Source organism: Erpetoichthys calabaricus, chromosome 7 (genome assembly GCF_900747795.2).
Source record: "Erpetoichthys calabaricus chromosome 7, fErpCal1.3, whole genome shotgun sequence".
NCBI lineage: Eukaryota > Metazoa > Chordata > Cladistia > Polypteriformes > Polypteridae > Erpetoichthys > Erpetoichthys calabaricus.
In genome coordinates, this window is record NC_041400.2 from 176495527 (window position 1) to 176513947 (window position 18421).

General features: G+C 39.3%; 1 protein-coding gene across 1 annotated transcript in view; it reads right to left on the bottom strand.

Annotated features, from left to right (window-relative positions):
- Nucleotides 1-18421, bottom strand: part of LOC114654898 (uncharacterized) — a 352238-nt gene that overhangs the window by 262760 nt on the left and 71057 nt on the right. The window contains exons 4-5 of the mRNA XM_028805743.2: nt 8865-8953; nt 5532-5646 (exon numbers count right to left, since the gene is read on the bottom strand). Coding sequence (XP_028661576.1) covers nt 5532-5646; nt 8865-8953 — 204 coding nt within the window. The remainder of the gene's footprint in view (nt 1-5531; nt 5647-8864; nt 8954-18421) is intronic.

Here is an 18421-nt window from a genome sequence, read left to right on the forward strand (position 1 = left end):
GATAAGAGGGAAACCATTCAGGTCATCAAGCTTGTTTGGGCAGAAAATAACTAAGTTGACCCAACAAAGTCAATCCAGGCAGGAAGTAGACTGTACTGCTCTGAATTCAAGAATTATACCCCTTAGCTATTGAAAGGACAATTCTAAAAGATATCTGGACTCAAAATCAATTTGAATAAAAGTGGGCTTTTTCCAGTGAATTCTCTAGCACACAATATCAGACTGGACACCTTCACATTTATCTCAGCAAATCAGTTTAAATATCTAGGGGTAAATATCACAAGTAAATATAAAGGTTTTTTTTCTATAAAATTTTGCTGTCTACATGGAAAAAATTAAACAAGAAGCAAATAGATGGTCTACCCTCTATCTTACATTAGTAGGGAGAATCTACATTGTTAAGATGACCATTCTTCCCAAGCATCCCCATATACATTAACAAATCATTTTTTAAGAAATTAGATTCAATCATAATTTTATGTATTTGGAATTGGAAAACTCCATGCATTCAAAGGGGCAATCCATATTACTAACCGAGAATGTTAAACCGGATGGACGCAGGGACATCCGGCCATGGGCCGTGGACGCAAAAGACGTACTGCGCAGGAGCCCCAAGAAATACGTACTGCGCAGGCGCCCCAAGAAATGAGGCACCGCGACCACAGAAAAAAGGAGTCAAAGAAATGAGGCGCTGCGACTACAGAAAAAAGGAGTCAGCACAGAAAAAAGGAGTCAAACGCCGGCGACGCACACAGTGCTGCACGAAACCCATTGCACACGAAACTAGCACACAAAAAAAAAGAAGCCGCTCGCGCCCCACAAATCCCACACCCACCTCCAAGCCCCCCCCCCCCCCCACAAGCAATGGACGGGACACACACAAAGAGGAGGATTCAACAAGCCCCTGGCACACAAAAAAAAAGAAACCGCACCCCCCCATCCCCCCCCCCCCAAACAACGGACGGGACACACACAAAGAGGAGGATTCAACAAGTCCTTGGCACACAAAAAAAAAAGAAGCCGCTCGCGCCCCACCAATCCCACCACCCCCTCCAAGCAACATCCCCCCCCCTCTCCTCAGACGCTGGCAAAGCACACAGCGCCGCACAAATCCCATTGCACACGAAACGGGACGCACACAAAGAGGAGGATTCAACAAGCTCCTAGCACACCAAAAAATAGAAGCCGTGACCGCCACACAAAGCCCATTAGACACGAAACGGGACAGACTACGGACATGGCACACGAAACGTTCACAAAGACGATGATTCAGACCCACAAACACACTAACATCAATAAGAAGTGACACCCAAAGCCCCATTTCTGAAGGAACCGTCCGAATTAAACATACGTCATCTCAACACCTTCACACTATGCAGCATAGGTGGATCTCCTTACACTGAAGCACTATTAACCGTTCAACTGCAGAAAAGGCTCCATATTAACAGTGAGTGCGATCCTCCTTATTACTTATCCATATTTCTCATGCTGAAGAACAAACAAGTCATAAATACACGATCACAGGTACAAAACGATACGGCTAACGATACGGATAACGGGACCAAACACACGAACCCGCATGAAAAAACAAAATACACGGCGGCGCATACAACGCGCTTCTGAACCTCCGGAAGAAAAAATGTCTCGGCTCCAAAAACACAAAGCTCAACTAACACATTAACAGAAACGAGCGCATATGGACAGACACACTGAACGTAGACGCATACAGCGCGCGTCTCAAAGTGCTGCATCGAAACAGGCACGGATTCAAAACAAAACACCTCCCGTCTCAGACATACAGAAACGGCAGCGAAGGGACAAAATAAATAAACGCAGACGTCTACACCGCGCATCTGGCATGCCGAAAAACAAGCAGGCAAGGCTCCAAAAAGAGAAAGCTCAACTGACCGACATACAAAAACGAGCAAGGCTCAATACAAACAATGCACGCAGTAGACTACAACGAGCTTCTCACACAGCACAGGCAAATCGATTACAGCTCCAAAACAACACGTCCCAAATACTACACATACAACAACGTGCCTCTCAAACGGCACAAGCAAAAGATACACGTCACGGACATCAACGACAGACACCTGCTAAACACTTGCGCCAGTTAGCTGACAACGCGTTCAACAATGAGTCCACTATTCAGGAAAATTCATTGGGATTAATGAATGTCATTTGAAATCATTGTCATTCACTTAACTTCCCTGAAGAAACAACTGACAATACAAGTAATGAATTTACACGTTGTTGTCAAAAGGGTCAAATTAGACTGCCTCCTTTACATTCATATCCTGAATATCTACAGAACCTTCTAACTAACGATGTACCTGAAAGTGAAAACTTTATGAACTGCATTAGATCCTACAAATCGGTATCCACTATGAACATGAACAGTGGCACTGCACATGACATCCGTCTTGCAAAACTGTTAATTATTGATGAATGTACAATGGCATCCAGTCACTTACTCAACACCATTCATAAACTTCTACAAACGCTGATGAATAATAATATTCCCTTTGGAGGAAAGGTACTTTTATTAGGAGTAGATTTTAGACAGTGCTTAGCTATTGTTCCACATGTCATGTGCTCAGCTATTGTTCAGTGCACCTTAAAATACGCAGACAATTGACATTACTTTCGAAAGATACAGTTAGTACAAAACATGCGATATCCAGATCCAGATCATAACAATTGGTTATTACATCTGGGAGATGGTACACTCACCAATACAGATAGACTTCACCCAGATATTAGTACAATTCCTCAAGCCTTTATCTGCGACGACTTAGTTACAGAGATATTTGGAACAGCAATCTCATTAGACCAAATGCCCCTTTTAACACAACGCGCTATATTATGTCCAAACAATATTAATGTAGAAAACATAAATACCCAAGTCATTGCATTACTTCCTGGAGAGACACAACTCTTTCTAAGCTCTGACAAAGTTGACTCTGATCACGACGATGACCATCTTCATTGACCTTACAAGTTCTGACCTGAAATTACCTTTTACACTTAAAAGGTGTGTACAAAGAAATTTTCCAATAACCCTTTACACTGTGCCACACACTTTATTGTTTGCTTTCTATTTGCATCATCTACACCTTCACACTATTCTATATCTCATTCATACATCATGCTCTTTGTCATTTCCCAACACCAGGGGTTGGCGAGCGAAGCGAGCAGGGGGCGGAGCCCCCTAGTTCTACAATGACCTAAAGCAGAAGGGGACATAACAGCTCCTAACTTTCAATTTTATTACTGGGCAACAAATATACAAGCTATAAAGACCTGCACATTGACATAAATCGATGAATATGCACAAGCCTGGTCTGCAATACAAATAAAATCTTGCAGTACTTCTTTATATTCCCTGCTATGTATCCCAGTTAATACAAATTACCACCAATACACTAATAATCCAATTGTCCTTCATTCTCTCAGAATATGGAACTAATGTATGAAGCACTTTAAGACAGAAAAGCTTTTATCTGTTGTACCTCTACATAACAACCACTGTTTTCCACCCTCTCAAACATACACAGTATTCAATGTCTGGAAAATGTCCGGGATTAAAGCACTTAGAGGCTTATGGATAGATAATATCTTTGCATGCTATGAACAATTACGCTTCAAATTCAGCTTCTCATCAACACAATTCTTCTGCTACTTTCAAGCTAGAAAATGTGCTAAACAGAACCAGCCCAATTTTCGCCAGGATACCCTTCCTTTCTTGTTCCTTTTATGGAGTACCTTTGGTTGCTGGCTCTTTTTTCTTTCTCTTGGGCGGGGGGTTGAATTTTGTTTTGCTTTGTTAAGGTTTACTTGATTGTATGGAATGTTATTTGCTTCTAATTAAAATCAATAAAAAATAAAAGGGGCAATTCTATACTAACCTTATATGATTCTTCAGGATTCTCATCAATAAAGTAAATCCATAAGAATTGTTTCAATAATAGAATGAACTGTATGCTTGCTAGCACCAGTGGGGAAAAAAGAGAAAGTAATATAAAGCTTGAACAAACTAATGAGTTTGTTAGCTAAACGGAGAGCCTGTCAGCATGTGAAAGTTAACTAAATCAAAACTAAATCAAATAAATATTTTATGTTACTACCCCTGTGGTGGGCTGGCGCCCTGCCCGGGGTTTGTTTCCTGCCTTGCACCCTGTGTTGGCTGGGCTTGGCTCCAGCAGACCCCCGTGACCCTGTAGTTAGGCTATAGCGGGTTGGGTAATGGATGGATGGATGTAACTACCCTTTGACTTTAAAGCTGCATCAGTTCTCTTAAGTACACTGTCATAAAGATTTCTAGGAAAATTATCTGGTAGTTTCCCAAGCATTCTGGAGAATGTCACATGTTGCAAAACTTTTTGTTGAAGATAGATCCTCATGTCTTTGGCCGTGTGCTTGAGGTCATTGTCCTGCTACAGAATAAAGTTGGCACCAATCAGATGCTTCTCCAAAGGTATTATGTGAGAATCTGATTGTACGCCTCAATCTTTTTGTTATCTTTTTTTAATAATGCATTGGGCTAAAGATTTACAAAGTAATCAAATATTCATCTGTAAAGTGGTCATTTGCCTAATGTGTTAATTTCTTTAATGAAATATAAAATGTAAGTAATTTCTTGGAAAATAAATATTTAGAAATATGCTCTTTACTACTGACATATTAATGCAGAAAACACATAAACATCCAGTATGTACATACAGAAAAGATATAAACATACAGTCACACAAGGACATCCGAGAATCACCTTACTCATTCAGGTCAGGTAGGCAGCACCACCATAAGACATGAGGGGGCACTGTTGCTAGCAGTACTGTTTCATTCCTCCATAGCCTCGAGAAGATGCCTAATAAGGGCAACAGACTTCACTCTCATTGTCCATAGAAGGCCCAAACCTTTCGGTCAGAGATGTATAAAATTGCATGTTTCCAGAATGAGAGCATCTGTGTTCGACCCAAACCTACTGCAGGATGGATCTCCCAAGCCAGATCCGCTTTTCAGAGCTACCTCAGCTAGGAAAGCCTAAACCAAATTGTTCCAGGCAGTTTTTGAATTGCACCATTGCATTGTTGTAGATTTTCAATGTACTTTTTGTTTATTTGGATTACCTTGCATTGAACAGGATGGCCCGGTTGGTACCCCAACTATTCATTTGAATTATGTATATATACTATTATTGTATCATACTCAAGTTGCAATATTATATAGGCATCCTGAGCTTGTAATCAGTAAAGATCACCATATAAGAATAAGCTGAACTAAACTGAATAAAGATGTTCCAATAGTGGTAGAAAGCTTATCAGTCAGAATTATAGCAACTGTGTAGAATTCCAAAAAGCCTAATAAGTTTATAAAAACAAACACACAAAAAAAGAAAAGATTAGCTAGGATAAATAACCGATTCCAAGACTCCTCAAGAGGCAATGCTAAAAAAAGAGTTCCCTGCAAGCATAGGGTACTGGGCAATAGCTGATAGTTTTCTAATTACCTTTCAAATCTTTCCTTACCTTGTTGTTCCTGTGTAATTTCTGCCTGATTTTGCCACACAAGTCCACCAATTCTTTCAGTTCAGAACGTGACACAACAATTTCTGGAGACTGATTCTCATAAGTTATTAGTAAACTGTTCAGGAGAATAAAAAAAAGCCAGAAAATACATGAAAAGTTGGTACATCTTATTCTGCTTAATAACATTTTTAAAAAGGAAAAAAAAAACATTTTCTTGAAGTTGTTAATCCATGTTTTAGTAAAGACATGGATTATATACATATACATAGTAAAGACAAAGTATTCAACAATAAACAAAGTGCATAAAAAGCTATACAAACATACATCTTAGAAATATGTGAGAATACAGGAAAATGCTGTATTTCTTACGATAAATGAATATCTTTACTGTTAACTGCTTCATTTTACAAATGTTCAATATATCAGTTTTGTTGAATGTTCCATCTTTGTTCATGTTTTTGTAACATGTGCTCAAGATAAAGTTAAGCTACAATATTTGATTACAATAGGGAGAAGAGTGCTTGAGGACAATCAAACATCTATGAAACAGCTATATTCTTAATAAACGCTAAAGACAATTTTTAACGATTCACCTCATTCTCTTCTCTATTAATTCTATGTTAGCAATCTGACATGCAACAGAAACATGCAATGCAGAATACAAACAATGTGATAAAAGAAATTATTTGAAACTCCAGCAATTGAGCTGTAAAAAGTAACCCCACAAGAAATAAAATGCAGTTTGTTTGTGACTGCTTACATTAACCACTGATGTTTCTTTTTCAAAACTCAGAACACACCGGGGAAATTCCTATCGATTGGAAGTTGGCAAACATCAAATTATTAAAACAAAAAGGTGGTCAGCTCATCAAAGTAACCATAGACTGGTAAGCCTAACATACAACTATGGGTAAATTAACTGAAGCAATTATTAAGAAAAGGTGAACTGGTAAACAGTCCAAGCAGCATGGATTCAAACAGGGAAGATTATGCTTCAATAAAATGCTGGAATTCTAAAAGGAACTTACAAAGCATATGACCAGAGAGGTGCAGATGATATTTATCTGAATATTTTCATAAGGTATCACATGAGAGGTTAATCATTAAACTACTAGAAATTACAATTGAGGGTGCAGTGTGTAGACGAGTACAAAACTGGCATAAGCATTGAAACGCATATGCACTCTCTGACAGAGATAGAATTAATTTTAGAATTAGATGATGTTAAAGATGGGACCTCTATATAAGCAATCTGGACACAAATATAAAAAATATGTTAAACATATATTGGTGGAATGACATATAGTCTAGAATCATCCAAATCAGTACAAAGAGACCTTGACAGAATACAGAGGTGCACACATTTGTGGTAGATGAAATACAATGTACGTAAAAGTAAAAGTATTATGTGCAGGAAGTAGAAATGTTAGATTTGAATACATAATGAAAGGTTTGAAACTACAAATTATACGTAGGACCTAGAAGCCATAGTAGATTCGTCACTATCTATATCCAGACGTTTCCAAGATTCAAAAAAGATACAGCAGCAATAGAAAACATCCAGAGAAGAGCAATTAGGCAGATTCCTGAACTACGCGTTATGAGTTATGACAAAATACTGAAGTAATTTAACCTTTTTAGGTTAATCAAATGGCAATTAAGAGATGACAGAAATTTAAGCATTTGTAATTATCAAAGTAATTAGTATGTTCCCAAATGTTACTTTAAAATTATATTCTTCAACAAGAACATGGGGATACAGATGGAAAATTGTTAAGGGTAGATTCTGCACAAATGTTTGAAAGTTTTACTTCTTTTACATTAGGGACTTACAAAAGTCAACTCATTGTTACTTTAGAAAAATTAGACAAAATTAACTGCTGAGATTTCTTGGACTAAATGGTCTGTTTTAGTCAGAATTCTCCTAATGTTCTAAATAAGCATTTCTGTTTTTTCTCATTGTATATTTTTCTCTGTCTTTGACTCATATTTTCGTTACTTCATTCAAAACACAAAAAAAAAAAAATTCTCCTTGACCTTGATCTTGACATGAACCCTATGGATATCCTTCTTTAGTATATGGCTCAACTTATAATATGTGCATAGTGCCATGCCATATGCTTACATTTTATGGTATTCAAGGATTTGAGAACATTCCTCTCAATGAATGCACAAAGTTATAATTTCAAACATACTCAACATTCATTTAGAAACCAATGACACCTGAAAAATATTACTTAAACTACACAGCCTTGCCACAGGCAATGATTTTGTGTTACTGTTTTTAATGACAAACATTGTCTTCATCACAATAATTGAATGCTAAATTGAAATATACTAAATTGAATTATGTTCACAATATCTTTCCTTAAACTGTGCAGATTAAACTATATATAGTAGCATCTTTACCTAATATTTTGTGAGGGCTCATCATAAAACACCAGGTCATGTCAACACACTAATGGGCTGTATTGAAAAGGTAGGTGTGTGTGTGTGCGTGTGTGTATGTTGGGGGGGGTAATATGATTTCACTCCGGAATGTCTTGATGGTCTTGCGATTTTATTGTTTCCTTAAGAGACTTGAGGTATTTCGTCTCTGAAATAACTTGACACTGACAAAAGTAATTGACACCCGTTATTGTTTATTACATAAAATAATAACACAAATGAAAATGGGACCCTTAGCTTCATATTTTGCTGCACAACCTTTAGAGACAATCACTATAGTTCTCAATGAGAATTCTGCTACTCTCAACAGATAGTTTGGCACACTCATCCTGAGCAAACTGCTCCAGCTGTGTCAGGTATGAAGGGGGTCTTCTCCAGACTGCATGTTTTAGTTCTTTCCATAGATGTTCAATAGAATTCAAATCAGGGCTCATAGAAGGCCACTTTAGAATAACCCAATTTTTGTTCTTAGCCATTTTTAGGAGTTTTTAGCTGCGTGTTTTGGGTCGCTGTCCTGCTGGAGGATTCATGACCTGCGACTGAGTCAGAGCTTTCTGACACTGGGTAATATGTTTCTCTGCGGAATGTCTCGATGGTCTTGCAATTTTATTGTTTCCTTAACAGACTTGAGGCAGTCCATGCCAGGTGCAGTAAAGCAGCCCCAAAACATAACTGAGTCTCCTCCATGTTTCATAGTAAGTTCGGTGTTCTTTTCTGTGTGGACATTCTCTCAGAAGCATTTTGGCTTGTCAATAAGCATTTTAGCAAATTCCAGTCTGGCTTTTTTATGTTTTTCTTTGTATATATGTGCATCTGCAGTACATCTGCAGTGACTATTGCAGATGTTGACCTTCACAAAAAACATATGTAAATGTAATATAGTACCTTATCTTGTCATTGAATGACTGTAGTAAAGTTTCAACTTCCAGATGTCGTGATGCTTGAGAACTTAGCCCCTCTGCAAGAAGTATTACCTTAAAATAGGAAAAAAAAAATAAGTAAATTAAAATATACAGAAGCATCCACAGTATTAGCATTAACAAAGCTTACACAAAAGAAGGTAAGCTGATGGTATATAAACTACTGAAGCCAGTCTAGCCAGTGTTTAATTTCAGAATTCAAAGTTTTGCTTCTCTTCTGCTCGACCCTATTAAACAAATGTTTTTATAGGTATTCAATGAATTGAATGCCTTTTCAACGAGAGAGTACTGTATTCTGTTATCAATTTACCCATTTTAATTCCTATCTAATAATTTTATAAAAGGTCAAATTACTACTTTTCACTGAAAGGCTAACGCCATTGTAACCTTAAAATAAAATAAGGCAAAATTTTTTAAATTCAACATTTGCAGTAAACAATAAATTTGGCATGTATGTGGTCAAGTTTTCTTGAGCACTGCTGCGCTCCATTAATTCCTGTAACACTGATTCAAATATTTAGTCTTTCAATGCGTGACATACTAATGTATGCAACTGTTTTATTTTTTAAAGACGGCAACCATTCATATATCATTAACATTAATTTAATCTATATACAGTATATAAAAGCCAAATACCACTGTCTCACTCATCATGAAATCTCCCAAACCATGAGGACTTGGGACTTGCTAAGAAACGGTTTTAAAAATTTTGTGGTCCAACAGTGAAATTTCTTATAGTTTTTTACACCCGTTTGTATGTCTGTCCGCTTTTCACGAGACAACTACTTAACGGATTTAGATCAGGTTTTTTTCTATAATTTGCTTGAAGATTCCATTGATTTTGTGACTTTCTCATCACGCTAAGTATCATAGTTCGCTTGCGGTACTAATTTACTAGCGCAAATCCGAGAAAGACTCATCAGGCTGCGGGGAGGGGGTCGGGGCCCTCCTTACTCACACGTCTGCCTCGGGGCATAACCTTAACTCCGTTTAGTTTAAGAGAACTACTTAACAGATTTAGATCTTTTTGTTTCTAAAATTTGCTTGAACATTCTGGTTGATTTTGCAACTTCTCTCATTGCGCAAAGAATCACAGATTGCTTGCAGGAGTGATATATTTGCGCTAATCCAACACAGAGGTTGCGGGCCAAGGGGAGGGGGAAGAGTGACATCAGGAGTAGAGAGCTGGACAGGGCCCTCCTCACTGTCCTGTTTCACTAATACGCGAGCGAAGCCGTGGGGAATAGCTAATGTAATGTACAATGACCAGGAAAGGTGGAGAGCCTTTTATCCAACATTAGAAAGTGATTGTATTCTTGAACAAATAAAGACCACAGACTCTGAGAGGTTTAAGTCTACCAGAATTCTCTTCATCAATTAAATGAACGACATTACAATTAGATTTATTAGAAACACAAATTTACAAGGATATTCAGTAGTATCTGCTTTTATCTTTGTAAATATATTTTTAGCACTAGTTGAACATGCAGACCTCCAGCTCTCAAATAAAATGCAAATGAAAGGAATGAAGCTCGCCAATACAGTATAATGATAAAACTTGAATATGAATTTTGAACATAGAGGCTCCAATAGATGTCAAAGATGTGGAGCTGTTGACCTGACAGTACAAATAAAACAGAATGGAAAACACAGTCAGAGGCGGTATAATGCGAAAGTCAAAAATGAAAGAAAAGTGTTATTGGAAAAAATAAAAAGAGCATAGAAAACATAAAGACTACCCATTGCAAGAATGTGGTGAAACATTAAACCAGAAGCTTGAAGTACTGTGTGTTTCAGCTGTAGTGGGTCCAGTGTAAACGGGGTGAAGTATGTGTCAACTTGTGGAAGCTGTATGTCGTCTGTGTGTGCTTGCAGTTTGTATTCTTCTTTCCTTCTGTTTGTAAAAGCGTAAGAGCATGGACCCCAGGGAAGGAACACCGGGTTGGCTGGTGTATGGTGTGGAAGAGATTGCTACAGAACTCTGTACTACAGGACATCACCAATAGCAGTATCCAGTAATGCTATAAATGTGATGTAAAGCTGATTTACTCAAAGCAACAAAATGAAAGAAAAAAAAAAATCAGCATTGAAGCCTAAAATTAGTACATACTTAATATACTGTGTGCTTTAATAAATGTTTACCACCAAAAAAAGTAAAATTTACTAATTACTTTTATTCACTGAAATGTGCTGTCTCCCGTTGATCTATTTCTATCACATTCTAAAAAAAAAAGAATCTCTAGGAGCTATATAAAAAAATCGGGGTCCATTCTGTTCCATCAAGGATTAGGTCCATTGCTTAGTTGGTGTTTTGTGTGTGTGTTTTTTTTAATCCGCCTGTATTTTTTTTACTTAAAAAATTGGTTAATTGTGGTTCTTGATCCATATTGCAAAGTGAACGGCAACATGAGTGTGGACAACTGTGGTGACTTTTTCAAAAATGCAAGGTTGTACATTTCAGAGTTATTGACAGGTCTGGTGTACACAGTAAAATGAACTGTATGCTTGACCAAGGACATGACCGTGGGCTGAATGCTGCATAGATGATGTCAAATATAACATCATAATATGTAGTTAATTGGTTACACTAGTACATAAGCCACTTTTGCACCCATTCATTTCTCAGAATAAAGGGGGTGTTGTTTTGTAGATACAGGGTGGTTAATCCTTACCCACAATGATATAAAAAGACGTAGTTGTGCATTGCATTTCATAGTGAGCATTTGTGAATGTAGCTGTCAGGAGATACAGTAACGCAGGTCACAATTTGGGGGGTGCTGTCACCTTGTTCATGAGTGGAAGGTGGTAAGAACTTTGTTAGGTTTTGCAAATACCAGAGTCATGTAAGACAGGGGTGTCGAACACTGGGCCTGGAGGGCCGCAGTGGCTACAGGTTTTCATTCTAACCCTTTTCCTAATCAGTGAGTAGTTTTCACTGCTAATTAACTCCTTTTCCATTCATTTCAATAGCCCTGTTTTTAAGGATTCAGTCCTCTGAATTGATTCCTTTCTTCATTAAATGGCAGCCAAACAGAAATGAGACGTGAAACGAGCCAACAGATGACCAGCTAAACCGGGATTTCAAACTCCAACCAATTTCACTCCAAACAGTCCCTTAATGAGAAGCTGATTCTTGCGGTTAATTAAGCCCGTTGTTTAATTCAATGGCTTGTTGTTGCTCTCATTCTGCCACAGCAGACATTTCCAAATCTGTTGATTTTTCTGTTTTTTCTAAGAACATTATCAAAATGTTTTGGTGACCTGAGAGATCAACTTTACAGAGATCTTCACCTTTCTTTGTTTTCAGATATTGTGTGATGGGCACAAGTGAGCTGGTCATATGGTGGCTTGTTTGATGTCTCATTATTGTTTGGCTACTAATTAAGGAAAAAGAGACAATTAAGGGGCCTGAGTCAAGTTAATAAAACTAAAGCAAAAGAAGTTAATTAGCAGTAAAAACGGCTCACTAATGAAGAAGGTTAGAATGAAAACCTGCAGCCACTGCGGCCCTCCAGGTCTGGAGTTCTACACCTGTGATGTAAGTGATAAAGACGATAAGCTAGCCTGTGGAACGCAGGTAGCATTCAGCACCTGTTGGTGTGTTTCTTGTCCTGTCAGGTATGTGGTTTGAACGTATGCACCTCTCACGCAACACATCAATCCCAGTTATTTCAACAAAATTAATGCCATGGTCATGAGTTGCCAAGGTTGTTTTAGTGTCAGACCTGCGGTGTGATTGCTTGACCATAAATAACTGGCCTTTCCTGTCAGTGGTGCAAGGAGTGTTCATATTGTCTGAAACCTTAACTCAAGGCTCGTGTCATCAAGGCCTTCATTGCAAGTGGTGTGTGTAGCTGTGTATGTAGCATCAATGCAGAATTCTGCAGCTGCCGCACCTTCAGTTTATGGCTCACACTGCACATGCTGCATGGCTGCGCTTTTGTTGTTTTTAGGCATGCTGCACTTCAACAGGGTATGTGACTGTGCAGATCCTATCAGGTCAGGCGCACCATCGCATGTGTGCCAAAATCTTGGGTCACATGGCATGTACTATGGGATAAGTTGTCACTTCAAAGGAAGATCAAGGTTCAAAGGCCAGGGGTGGGTGTTTGATAGACAACTCTTGCAATTTATATATATATATATATATATATATATATATATTATATATATATATATATATATATATATATATATAAAATTCACTAAGCCAGAAGACAAGTAGCCACCCATGGAAAGCACGCCGGAAGGGGCGTGGATTCACTAAGCTGCCGACAAGTAAGACACCCATGGCGCACGCAGGAAGGAGCCACGCCCACCAACTCTAAGACCATTTGATACGACGACAACTCGCAGAGCCACGCCCACCAACTCGGACGCGACGCCTCGGAAAACATGCCGTCATTTCTGTTTGTCTGTGCCACAGTCCACATGCAGCTCTGAGCCACATTAACTTTTCATTAGTCAACCTCAGTGGAACCTTGGTTCACACAGAGGCAGCGCCAGAGAGAGACAGAGGCACACACAGGCAGTGCGAGAGAGAGAGCCACACACACATAGGCAGCGCGAGAGCGACAGAGAGACAGAGGCACAGAAAGGCAGCCCGAGAGAGAGACAGAGGCACACACAGGCAGCCCGAGAGAGAGAGCCGCGCACACACATCAGCGCCACAGAGAGCCGCGCACACACAGGCAGCGTGACAGAGAGAGCCGCGCAATCCTTTAAAACTGAAGTTAAAACACAATGAAGGAAGCAGTCTTTAAAAACCAATAAGCCCTGTGCCTCTTTTTCATTAGCGTCTCACCTGCTTCACCGCCCTGCAACAGTCGAGACGCTTTCTCAGCAGCTGACCTTCTCTGTGCCTGACTCCACTACTGTCAATCGCCTGATTAAAAATGGTGAACTCCTGCAATGTTACTATCTTGGTTGGCTTTTAAATAGAAGTTCGGATTTGTTGAAATGTTCCTTCTTTTCCCCCTGTGCTTAAAACTCATTTAAAAAAAAAGTGTTTATACAACTGCTGCAATGTTACAGAGAGAGAGAGGGCTCGAGTGCTTCTGAGAGACAGAGGGGAAGGGGGCTCGCGTGCTGCTCAGAGGGGGGGGGGGGGGGGGGGGGGGGAGGCTCGCGTGCTGCTGAGAGAGAGAGAGAGAGCATGCAGCTGAGCAGGGAGCCTAGGTGTTTGTGTCAGTGTTATTCAATGTTTTTACTATTACACTGTGCATTCTATGGTGTAATGATTAACTATATTTGTGCTTAAAAATCTTTAAAAAAATATATTTACATACAGTTCGTACGGTCTGGAATGAATTAATTGTATTTACATACAATCCTATGGGGGAAATTGCTTCGGTTCACAACCAAATCGGTTTACGACCAGAGGTTTGGAATGAATTATGGTCGTGAACCGAGGTTCCTCTGTATATTGACTCTAGAAAACATGATCAGCAAGTCTTTGATAGGCTGCAACAAAATGATGAAAGAACGGGCACATTTTTTTCTCACAAGCTGGGTGGGTGGGTGTTAGTTAGTTAATTAGCTACTCGAAGGATTTCAAGATTTAATATGCACAAGCGGTAACCCTGCAAAAGCAGCCCAAACCAGAAAAGATGGCTGGCAAAAAGTGGCTGACAAATTAAACGCGTGTGCATTGTACTTACTGAAAGCGGCGTAACGGATTTTGCAAATGTTCATTTTTTCCCTCTGCTTAAAAAACATGATTATACGGCGTATACTACGCCGCGGGTTGGTATGCAGCGTGTAAAACAGTTTGTTTGTCGCGGATAATTTGCCTTTTACTTTAACACAAAGACAATTTCCTGTTAGATTTGCCTTTGCGATGACAATTGATAAGGCACAGGGCCAAACTTTCAAAAAGATGTGCATGTATCTGCCAAAACCAGTTTTCAGTCACGGACAGTTGTATGTTGCTCTCTCCAGAGTTCCATCTTTTCATTCACTTACTGGTATGCCTGCAGGAAAACACGTGCAGCGAGCGAGAGAGAGCGAGCGACACACACACACATACAGGCGTGGGAGAGAGAGAGCGCTGGACGCATAAGAATAATAATACTTCATTACATTGATATACCAGTGTTTTCAGTATTCAAAGCACTATCCACACAGGGAGAAACCGGGAAGCGAACCCAAAATCTTCCACAGTCTCCTTACTGCAAAACAGCAGCACTACCATTGCGCTACAAGGCAGTTAAAGAATGCACCGGCCTCGATTTTGTTTTCACTTCTGTTTACAGCGATCAGATCGTAGCGTGCATTGTTGCAATGTTACTTTTCTTGGTGGCTTATTACATTACGGATGTTTCACATGTTAATTTTTTTCCCTGTGCTTCAAAGACATTAAAAAAGTGTTTCTCAACTGTGACTCCAGAACAACTCAGTATGCAAGCTATATTAAGCGTCAACAACGAAGACTCGCTACACCTTAATGAACAAGTGCTGAAACTTATCCCTACCGACGAAGTAACTTTCACCAGCATGGCCTCCATCGTCACAGACAATCCCGCTTTCAGTCACGGACAATTGTATGTTGCTCTCTCCAGAGGTCCATCTTTTCATTCATTCACAGTGGTATCCACAAACCCACCCCATTTGGACAACTGTGTCGTTCAGCAAGTGTTCACCCATCAATACATAATTATGCGGCGTATGTTACGCCACGGGTTGGCTAGTAAATATATATATATATATATATATATATATATATATATATATATATATATATCTATAATAATAAAAGGCAAAGCCCTCACTGACTGACTGACTGACTCACTCACTCACTGACTGACTGACTCATCACTAATTCTCCAACTTCCCGTGTAGGTGGAAGGCTGAAATTTGGCAGGCTCATTCCTTACAGCTTACTTACAAAAGTTAGGCAGGTTTCATTTCGAAATTCAAAGCGTAATGGTCATAACTGGAACATATTTTTTGTCCATACACTGTAATGGAGGAGGCGGAGTCACGTATCGCGTCATCACGCCTCCTACGTAATCACGTGAACTAAAAACAAGGAAGAGATTTACAGCACGAGTCACACGCGGGAACGAAGGTAAATGACGTTAATTTTTGACTGTCTTTTAATACTGTGTAAGCATACATATTAACACATGTGCAATTAAACGTGTGCATTTACGGGGTGATTTCTCAGGCTTAAAAGCTCACCTTTTATCAAACGCGGGAACAAAGGTAACTGACGTTGTTCACTGTCTTTTAATACTGTGTAACCATACATATTAACACATGTGCAATTAAACGTGTGCATTTACGGGGTGATTTCTCAGGCTTAAAAGCTCGCCTTTTACTAAAAAGGTAAATGCAAAACTATTTTCAATCAGTTTATTGAAACGCTCCCGTTAAGGATTGCAATAACATATTCGCGAGATAAAAGAACGAAGTAGGGGGAAATGGAGGAAGAGCCGGAAACAGCGAAGAGCAAAAAATTAATTAAACAATTGAGAACGGAGCGAGTGAAGCATACAAGCATGTTCATAAGGGAAACAAAGCACGGTGTAAAACGTAAGTTTAAATTAAGTTTATAGAAACGCTCCCGCTGCGGATTGCAATAACATATTCGCGAGATAAAAGTTTAATGAGAAGACACGAGGTATAAACGAACCACACGCCGTGGCGCAACGTTAGGGGCAACAGTTTCAACCATTCTATGATCTGCTTCTCGCAACTGAAAGACGGCACATGGCGGATGTTAGCCGACTTGCTGACCGCAACGTTAGGGGCTTCAACTATGGCGCTAACGCCACATCTCAGTGCCAACACTTTGCAGACTCTACTTAAAAGACACGCCCTCCTCACTGGACAGTTAAAAAGACCAATCAAACTAACGATGACATCAAGTATTACCCAATCAAAAGTAGGAAAGGAGGCATCTTCATAAAATGCGTGTGGGATGATTTGCATGACACGCTGCTTTAAAAAAAAAATGATAAAAAAAATACGGGATAAATCCCGTCCAGTATTGATTCAAAACGGGACGCGCAATTTCATTCTCAAACGCGGCACGATTCCGTATTTTAAAGGACGGGTGGCAACCCTACAGTGCCAGGTAACCACCCATACGATCAGATTGTGATTCAGACTAGGAATGCAATGAATGTAATTACCCCGATCTACATACAAGGCGAAAGTCTTGCAACATTCAAAGATGATGGTTTGGGATAATTAGTACTTATTAAGTACACCATGGCACATAAAAGACCTTATGAAGCCTTGAACCGAAAAAAGCAAGATCTCAGAGATCGTAAAAAAAAAAAAAGGAGGTAATGTCGTTTTACTCGCTGTACATTTTAGTCAAACATTACCAGTTATTCCACGAGGGAGACCAGCAGATGAACTCAACGCGTGTTTAAAATACATGCTTCTCCCACGCTCGGTTATATGTCGCGTGTTCTCGGGTAGGTACACCAAAAAATGTATACATTTAAGCATGTAATGGGCAAACAAAAAATGAGGTATACCCGAAGGCACTGCAGTAGTACTCAATGTAACTTTACTTCTTAAATGTTAATTTTTTACTGTTTAATAATTTATACGCTTCTTATATATTGTTCAAATTCTTTTATCAAAATACCAGTGACAGCGCAATGCACGATAACATGGAGTGAATACACCATACGCATCTGCCCACGGCCGCCCTGTTGTGCGCAGATAGGAGTTGATTCTAAAATAAAATAAACATAAAAAGAGTAATACAATCATCACCCATAAAGCGGATAGCAGACATGACGTATTATATGTGTACCACATTTCAAGTCAATAGGTGAAACGGTTTGCAAGCTACAGGTGATTTAAAATCCTGGACAGACCAACGAAAAGCCACGGTAGCAAATTATAGAAGAAGATCCATCCATCCATTTTCCAACCCGCTGAATCCGAACACAGGGTCACGGGGGTCTGCTGGAGCCAATCCCAGCCAACACAGGGCACAAGGCAGGAAACAATCCTGGGCAGGGTGCCAACCCACTGCAGGACACACACAAACACACCCACACACCAAGCACACACTAGGGCCAATTTAGAATCGCCAATCCACCTAACCTGCATGTCTTTGGACTGTGGGAGGAAACCGGAGCGCCCGGAGGAAACCCACGCAGACACGGGGAGAACATGCAAACTCCATGCAGGGAGGACCCGGGAAGCGAACCCAGGTCCCCAGATCTCCCAACTGCAAGGCAGCAGCGCTACCCACTGCGCCACCGTGCCGCCCTAGAAGAAGATTTTACTGTTTAATAATTTATATTTATATGAAATGTGCTTCTTATATATTACTTCATATTCTCATATGATAATGATGTTAATGTTGTTTATATTGATTTCTATGTTATTGTAAGTTCATCTATGTGTGTATATGTATGTATGTATGTATGTATGTGTATATATATATATATATATATATATATAAAAAATATATATATAAAAAATATATGTGTATATGTATATATAATATATCTGTATATGTGTGTATATGTTTGTGTATATGTGTATATG